Raw genomic sequence first — 9,330 nt, forward strand, 5'->3', positions numbered from 1 at the left:
CTACTGTAATTTCGAATGAAGCAGCGATAAAAATTGGCAAAACCCAAAAATCTTTGTAACTGCTTCCGGTTGGCCGGTTGAGGCCACTCAACAACAGCCTGGACCTTCCGTAGGTCAGGCCGAGTCTGCCCACTCTCTATGATGAAACCCAGAAACTCCACAGAGGAGGCATGGAAAGTGCACTTCTCTGCCTTGATGAAGAGGCGGTTCTCCAGGAGGCGCTGGATGACTTGGCGGACGTGTTGGATGTGTTCCTCAGCACTCCTGGAGAACACCAGGATGTCATCCAGGTAGAGCACTACAAAGATGTCCAGCATGTCCCTCAGCACATCATTCATCAATGCCTGAAAGATTCCAGGGGCATTGGTAAGGCCGAAGGGCATGACAAGATACTCGTAATGCCCCCGGGGAGTCTTGAATGCAGTCTTCCACTCATCCCCCTCACGTATCCGGACAAGATGGTAGGCGTTCCGGAGATCCAACTTCGTGAAGATGGAAGCGCCCTGCAGAGGTCCGAAGTTGGAACTGATGAGGGGGAGAGGGTACTTGTTCTTGATCGTGATCTTGTTAAGCTCCCTGTAGTCGATACACGGCCTAAGGTCTCCTCCCTTCTTCTTGACAAAGAAGAAACCTGCTGCCATCGGGGACCGAGAAGGACGGATGAGGCCTTCGGCCAGGCACTCGGAGATGTATTTGTCCATGGCTGCCTTCTCAGGGAGTGACAAGTTGTACAGTCGACTGGCAGGATAGGCTGCGCCCTTGAGGATATCAATTCCGCAGTCGTACAGACGATGAGGAGGCAGAGAACAGGCTCGGTCCTTACTAAACGCCTCACCCATGTCGTGGTAAGCAGGAGGCACCAGAGACAGATCAGGAGGAGAGGGAGTGTCTGTAGGAGGCTGCGAGGTGGAGTATGCAGCAGCACGGAGACAACGGGCATGGCAGGCGGTGCTCCAACTGAGGATACGCCCTGTGCTGTAGTTGATGTGGGGGACATGCAACTCCAACCAGGGTCGGCCTAGGATGAGAGGAGTGCCAGGGGAAGGTAACACATGGAAACTAATCTCCTCAACATGGTTACCGGACAAAGTCATCTTGAGGAGTTGAGTACGGTGAGTAATAAGGCCAATCTTGTGTCCATCAAGAGCAAAGGCAGGAATGGGTTCAGTCAGGGCAATGAGAGGAATGTTAGCCTGACTGGCCAATTTGAGGTCGATGAAACTCTCATCGGCGCCAGAGTCAATGAGGGCGCCGACTGAGAGTGCCCCTCCCTGCCAGGAAAGATGGACCTTGAACTTAGCCGGGCCGGTGGAGGTGGGGGTACGAGAGATTCGGCTCACCTGGAATCCCCTGGTCTCCGGTGAGCCTAATCTTTTGGCAGCTTGGGACAGCCATCCCTCAGGTGCCCCTTCTGCCCACAATACATGCAGAGGCCTTGTGTCCTCCGGTGTAACTTCTCCGCAGCAGACAGACGCATTCGGCCCACCTCCATTGGCTCTGCGCCTGAGTCTGCGCCTGAGTCTGACACGAATGTCTCAGAAGGATGAGAGGGACTGGTGCTCTGACTGGGGGTCAACCGGGAGGGGCATTGAAGTGAATGTGCCCTGGTCTTCTTACGCTCACGGAGACGTTCGTCGACATCAATGGCGAGACTGATGAGCGTATTGAGATCGGAGGGCTTATCCCTAACTAGCTCGTCCTTCAGCGCCTCCGTGAGGCCCTCTCGAAAGATGCAGCGCAGCGTGGAATCCTCCCATCCCGTGCAGGCCGCGAGCGTGCGGAACTCGATTGCATAAGCAGCAACTGGGCGGGAGCCCTGCTTGATGTAGAGTAGACGTGAGCCTGCATCCTGACCAGCAACGGGGTGGTCGAACACCCTCCTGAACTCCTCCTCGAAGTTGGCATAGTTGTGTCGTGCCCCTGGGTTGGAGCTCAAGAATGACTGGACCCAACGAAGAGCCTCACCGGTGGTATGGGTGGCAATGTAAGCTACCTTGGCTGCATCAGTGGAGAACATGCTGAGCTGCAGTTCAAAGACAAAGTTGCACTGCAACATGAAGCCCCGATAGTCCGTAAATGCCCCGTCATAAGGCTTGGGGCTAGCCAGGTGAGGTTCCCGGCCAGGCTGGGCGACAGGCCCAGGAGTGGGGGGTGGGACTGGAGGGGTAGCTACTTGAACCGGCTGGGCTGGTGGAACTGCGGCAACCAGAGCAGCCAACTGGGCAGACATGGTGTGCATCTGTGTTAGCAGTGCCTGCTGCTGTTGCGACTGGGTCTGCTGCTCACCAGCAATGCCTTGCATCATTGTGGAGGCCTCTTGAAGTAGGCGGGCGTGGTCAGCAAGCACTTTGTCCTGGCGTTGGATAGCAGCACGGGCAGGGTCAAGGAGAGGCCCAGGTGGAGAGGCTCGCACTGGGGCCTGGCCTCCTGAGGGTGCTGGGTTCATGTTGGCCAGATTTTCTGTTAAGACTGAGTTGTGTTCAGAACCCAAATGCAACCACTCAGGAGACAGGAAAGGGTTAATGCCTTGCGAGGCGTTTTAATGTCCAAAATAATACACAAAACTGAACATGTATAGATATATCTATATAAATCTACATGGATATACATATATAACTAGTGGCACAAATATATGTATATATGTAGATATTATATAATATAAAACTATACTTAGGGAGAGTCCATGAGAGTAGTCAGAGTCCAAGCATGTGGTCGGTAGCCAAACAAACGATCCAGAGGAATGGTGGTGGCAAGCAGGGAGTGGCACTGCAGATCTGGAGTGAAACAAAAAACAAGCGATCAGAATGATTGCAGCAAAACCACAGAAAATAGCTCTACAGGGTACGGACAGCAACAATGTAGGCTTCAGCTATACTTGCCAGGTAATTCAATGGGAAAATCTGGCAAGGGGCGGAGTCAAGGCAGGGTTCTTGAAGACTCTGGTGATGATGGGAAAATGGAAACAGGTGTGCAGTGCCACACCCAGTCAGCTTGCCACAGGGACGAGAATGATGAGGTGAGCCTGAGTGTCTAGGTGGAAGAGTGAGAACGGCGCACTGGATTGTGCACAGGAACCCCAGACGTGGAAAGTGGAGGTGAAGGGTTCGAAACCGGAACAACTTTAACCTTTTAACAAAAGAAAAACTAAAAAACTAAAAATATCACTTACCCCACCTTTAAATGACCTTTACAGGTCTGTGAGTGTACAAATATGGGTCCATTTGGGTCCATTTGTACACTCAGAGTTATAGGGGTCCTTGAAAATAAAAAGTTAGAGAACCACTGTACCACTGGACTCCTAATGTGCCATAGTGTCATAGTAAATCTGTGTATATTCTGATGAAAACATGGAGACTGACATTCAATAATTGGGTCTTATATGATCAAAATAAGAACATTATAATGTTATGTAAAAAAAAAAACGGAAAAGGACAGGTCTTGCCACGGACACATTTGTCTGTGTACAGACACATTAATGACCCCTGTTCATGTCACATACTTGAAGGTCTTTGCTGCCTAGGGGTAATTTTCAGTTTTCTGAAGTACAGCCTCAAGTTCCACATTTCAATGTTGCAAAAGCATCACAGGCAAACATTTAACATTTATTTAATTACATTATTAAAAATGTATCTCATTGTCTACTGTTGCCAATTATTATCGATTTAAACATTGTTCCAACAAAATCATTTCCCCAGGGGGAAGTAGCACTGCACCAAGACTACTTGGTACATGAAATCCCATGACATGAGCAAATGGAATGCTTAAAGGTTTCATGACGTTCAGTTTTACCACACATTAAAAGTCTTTGTCATGGTCCTTCAAACGTGTATAGAAAGTTTTAACCAAAAATTCCACTCCATTGATCCATGGCAGGTGTTTTTCTCTCACATTTCTAAAGCCTTTTCAACTGCAATGAAAAAATAAATCTTTGCCTGCGGGTGTCGCTAGTGAGGGATTTTGCCTGTCAATCATCGCCTCTGCTCCGCCCCCCCCAAAGGAAAGGATAGGGGAGGGGAGGGGCAAGGAGGAGAGTGGGCGGGATTAATCGGCTGTGACCTCACTGTCGAAGGGCCAAGCTCAGATTACTTTTCAGCCTAATTATTCAGAAAACCCCAGACCACAGAAAATCCACTGAATGTTCAAAGTTCAGATTTTTTGGGTGTAATTGAGGTCATAAAACCCCCCAAAAAACATAAAAAATAAAAAAAGTTAAAATGAATGTCATAGAACCTTTAAGACAATATCCTATGCAGAGGATTTGGATGGATTTTACACTATCGACCAGGTCTCTGTCCATGACTTAGATTAGATGTAGACCTCTGCTTAAAGCACAATTAAACATTGGTACAGCTTTAGGTTGTGTAGTTGCCTTCTAACTCAAAATATTGGCAAAATATCTTCAATAATTGCTCTGTAGATTAGCTCCCCATTGACTTACATTGTACCACAAAACAGGTCTCAAAGTCACACTCTTAAATGAACACAAAGTGGGTTCTGACTATGTATAAAATTACGTTAACCGGATCAGCATTTTTTGGAAATAAAAAAGAGAACGTGTTCATTTTACTATTCTAATTAGGAAGAACATAGCTTCTGAGACAGAATCGCAGTGTTTGTTATTGTGTTAAGGAACGATGATAGGAGCCTTTATCAATCATTTTAAACAGATGAAAAACAATGCTGAACCAGATTTTGTAATTTTATGCGTTGGCAGAATCTTTGTTTGCATTCTAAAACTGTAACTTTGATACCTGTTTCACTGTGCAGTGTAAGTCAGTGGCTGGAGATAATACAGTATAATGGATTATCAATTCTTTATCTACAGTGCAACTGCTGAAGATGTCTCACCAATATTTTGACTTAATTTTTGTATCATAATATTGTAACTACACAACACAGACCTCAACTAAAGTTCCAATTTAGCTTTAAGGGGACATATTCCATTGGAATCAAATCATGAAATGAAAAATGAAGATGGTAAACTGATCAAACTGCAACAAAAACAAGAAGAGGAGCATACATGGTCAATAAGAAAATAAATTTCCAGGAGTCCATGTTTAAAAAAAAAAGAAAATAGGCTTTAAGGATTTGGAGATACTAAATAGTTTGGACGTTATACTTTAGTTCATTTTCAAACGTACAACAGTTTTCAGTTCGCTATTCCACAAATATAGCAATGTGTTTTTAAGAAATTTAGGCGTAGAAATTTTAATGACCAAAAAGTTTCATATTATAATAATTTAGATTTTATTAAAACATTTTAAACATATGAAAATGCGTTTAGAGATAAAAAAAAAGTGGTATCTGTTTAGACTGACACTGCTCTATGACTTCTGCACCCTGCTATTTATCATGGTCTTTGTTGTTCCTCTGATGACCGCACTGTGCAGGTCATACAGACCTCTTCAAGGTTTTGTTGTTCAAACAAGCTGGAAATGTGTTCAGTCGCTGCCTGATTTCAGTGACATTCAGTGGTTGTCACATGACATGTATAGAGAGACACTATTAGATTGGTGATGTGTAAGTCTGCATGGTGTCTCATAACAAAGAAGACACAGAAGGATTAGTTTCAACCATTTTCTTGGCATCAGCCTCTATCAGTTTCTGGTTTTGATTGACTGAATGAATACTTCACTAGTCAGACATGTAAACAGCACGTGGTACAGTAAGACGTTAAGGCTAAAAAGATAACACAAAAAAGGTCCTGGGGATTTGTTTCCATTGTGGTCCTGTGTATTAAATTCATCATCATAGCATAAAAAATGTACACAATAATGCATGTCATCAACAAATACAAACACTATATGTACAATGGGAAATTACATTTTCCTCCCGTTGTGGTATCCTGATAGATGCTTTTTCAGGCCAATTTTGAGAAAGAAACCAGTGTTACGCATCCTTTAATGAATGATGTCAGGGCATTCCACATTTTGGTGGCAGAGTAGTAGTGTTTGGTCTGCCAGATAATAACCGTAACCAACCAAAGCAGTTGACTGACCCCCTGCGATCAGCGAATCACATGTTGCACATCATGTCAATGGGTCCAATCCTTTATAAAAGTAAACAGTTTCACTGCGCTTTTCACAGCAACTGCAACTTTGTGAATCACTTTTGCTGTGAAGCCGAAGCGATGAAGTGGATTTATGTTTGCCTTGTGGTGGTGCTTGTGCTGAACAGTCTGTGTGCTGCACAGAATTACGGTTTTCATTGGTCCTCTAAACCCAGGCCCCCCCGACCTCCAAAGTCACCTCCACAAACAGTACAACCTTTACGACCTGCTGTTGAACCAGTTAATACATGTGACGTTAAGACCGAATACAAGATACCGTGTGGCCCCGAAGACATCTCCATGTCTGGCTGTATTATTGATTTCAACTGCTGTTGGTGTTCGATTGGACACTTGTGCTTTTATGGGAAAACTGGTAAGTGGTTGTCCTTGTTTTTTGTTTCACAAGAATCAAATGATTGATTGTTTAGATTTGTTTTTACTTTTTACCAGTGACTCTACAGTGCACCAAGGACTCCCAGTTTATTTTGGTGGTGGCCAGAGAAGCCACTCTGCCCAAAATTGACACTAGCTCCATTACTCTTCTTGGTGAAGAGCAAGGCTGCCAGCCTGTGGGTACCAACTCAGCCTTTGCCATCTACCAGTTCCCTATGTCTGCCTGTGGAACCATCATGACGGTAGGCACTTAGCTGGATTCATGATTGAATTATATTATATTTTGTTATATTTGTATTTATTCTCTATCGCAGCGATGAAAATTGAAATACAGTTGACTTACTATAGGAACAACATGGTGTTATAATCTATGAAAATAGGATGACATCGTCATACGAAGTGCAAATTGGACCCCGTGGAGCTATCACCAGGGACAGTACTTTTGAGTAGGTGATTTTTCTTTTCACCCCCTTTATAAAGGGTCTCTATTAGAACACTGTTGTGATGGATCTTCATGTTTGTTTAAACTGCTTGGAGTACATAATGGACCAGACAGGGGTGGAAGAAGTATTCAGATCCTTTACTTAAAGTAAAAGTATTAGTTTGGTACCAGCTCTCTCATAGAATGTGTTAAAGAATTTGGAATGATTACCGGGTACACAAAAATCTGAATTAGAAAATAATGCAATTGGTGCAATTTGGCTTTTCCATGGGTGACCATACAGGTGGGTCATGTCTGTGTGTGGTGCGCACACATGCGCACACACACGTCATAGGTGCTGCAGTCTATCTCTCTCTCTCTGTGGCGATTTGTGTTCGTATAGACACTCAGTCAAGGCAGATGCAACGCGATGGATTTGAACCACTAGACTCTGTGGTGGACAGTTACTTTACCACTGTTCCAACTAACCACCTGTTTTCTGTTTTTTTAACTTTGTTTCTTATCTTTGATTCTCTAAAACGACTCTAAAACGTTATCTGAAAAATAACTAGTAACTAAAAGCTATCAAATAATGAATTCGTTTGAAAAGTAGTGAAGTGGTAACATAAAATGGAAATACTCATAAGTACACTGACATTTTTCACTTAAGTACAGAACTTCAGAAACTGTAGTTACTTTCCACCACTGCCCCAGAGTCTAGTGTAAGTTAAGTAACTTGCCAGTTAAATCTTTACTCACGGCAAAATGTAATAAACTGATAGTTCAGATACTTCCCTGTGAATACTTGAATAATACATGGCACTGATTTTATTGCTCTGTGTCCCATCTACAACTCAAAATATTCTGAAAGAAAAAGCGATGAATTATTTGGTACCACTACTTGACCCAGGAATATAATAATGTGCATTCATCGAAATGTATCTACAAAATGTACCAATAACACTGACCATACTGTTCCTTTTCTTCTTCTCAGGCTCATTGTTCAATGTAGATACCATGCCACTTCCTTTGAGGCTCTGGTCCTTGAGGTCGACTTTGTTCCACATCATCCAGTCGCTGCAGCTGGACCCTTGCAAGTGGAGCTCAGACTGGCCAATGGACAGTGTGCTGTAAAGGGATGTAATGAAGGTTAGTGGGAAGAAGCGTTTTCCTTTCTTTGTTCATTTGTTTTTACAATTTTTGTCTTTGACCAGTGTCTAATTAACTAATCATGCTTCTTTGTGGAACAGAACAGGCGGCGTACAGCTCCTTCTACACGGAAGCCGATTACCCTGTCACAAAGGTCCTGAGAGACCCTCTGTATGTTGATGTTCACATGCTGGGGAGGACTGACCCCAACCTCGTCTTGACTCTTGGACGATGCTGGGCAACCACTAATGCTAACCCACTCAGTCTTCCTCAGTGGACCGTGATTATCGATGGGTAAAACTAAGACCACCTGCTCTGATAGTTATGTGAGCCGAGACATATTTGTGCTGTTAATCAATAGCAAGCATTCATGTTGACTGTTGGATCCTTTTCTTCATCCTCCAGGTGCCCCAGCACCGATGATAGGTACACGGCGGGAATTGTGCCGGTGGGTCCCGAAGTCGAGTTCCCATCCCACCACAGTCGTTTTGTTTTCAAGATGTTCACTTTTGTGAACCAAACATCGATGACTTCGATGAAGGAGAGGGTATGAGAGACAACCAGAAAAACTGAAATCAGGGCGTTCTCGTCACCCGATCTCCCATTTCTAATATTGTATCCTGTTTTTTACAGGTGTTTATCCACTGCGACACATCTGTGTGTATAGGGAATTGTGCACCTAGATGCAATAGAAAGAGTGAGTAATAGAGTGAATTTATGTATGTATATACTGTATGTATTATGGAATCCCCCAGACTGCTGGGCACTGTTACCTGTTACAATGGTATTACTTTTTTTTATATATACATCATAATCATCTTTGGCCTTAGATATCTCCTATGCCTAATTTATCATTTGTCATATGACAGTTTTGCTCGTCAAATTATTTTTTACGATGAGCGACACTGACAGAGTATAAATTAATCTGATGTCAATATGAATGTGATGAGAACTGACCAGACATATCTACTCTGTGCAGGAAGAGATACAGGACGAGGTATCACTGCTGTCCCCATGTCTAACACAACAGAGAGTACCAGGATTTCCAGTGGGGAACTGCTCATTAGCGCACCAAAACTTTCTAATAAACCTCTCTGGTACCATTGAATGGCATGATAGAAAGTTTGCGACCACAGTAAATATCAGACTAATGAAATTAAAGGTAGGGTAAGTGATATTTTTTGGTTAAAACAAAAAGTATTTTGTTAAAAGGTTAAAGCACTATATTCTGATAGTAATCATTGCTATAGAGTGTTTGTTCAGTAACAGGAGTCTCCCCGTCTCTCCAGCTCTTTAATAAACAGAAAATACATTTTCC

General features: G+C 43.7%; 1 protein-coding gene across 1 annotated transcript; it reads left to right on the forward strand.

The window, feature by feature from the left end:
• Positions 1–2,956: 2,956 nt before the first annotated feature.
• Positions 2,957–8,717, forward strand: LOC308092207 (zona pellucida sperm-binding protein 4-like; the record flags this gene model as incomplete). Its single annotated transcript, XM_080438052.1, has 7 exons — positions 2,957–3,016; positions 6,511–6,684; positions 6,791–6,888; positions 7,858–8,012; positions 8,114–8,306; positions 8,418–8,559; positions 8,646–8,717. The coding sequence occupies 7 exons, from the start codon at positions 2,957–2,959 to the stop codon at positions 8,715–8,717; spliced, it is 894 nt and encodes a 297-aa protein (XP_080294178.1).
• Between the last annotated feature and the right edge of the window lie 613 nt (positions 8,718–9,330).

The sequence above is a fragment of the Gymnoscopelus braueri genome (assembly GCF_963280865.1).
Source record: "Gymnoscopelus braueri genome assembly, chromosome: 9".
Classification (NCBI taxonomy): Eukaryota; Metazoa; Chordata; class Actinopteri; order Myctophiformes; family Myctophidae; genus Gymnoscopelus; species Gymnoscopelus braueri.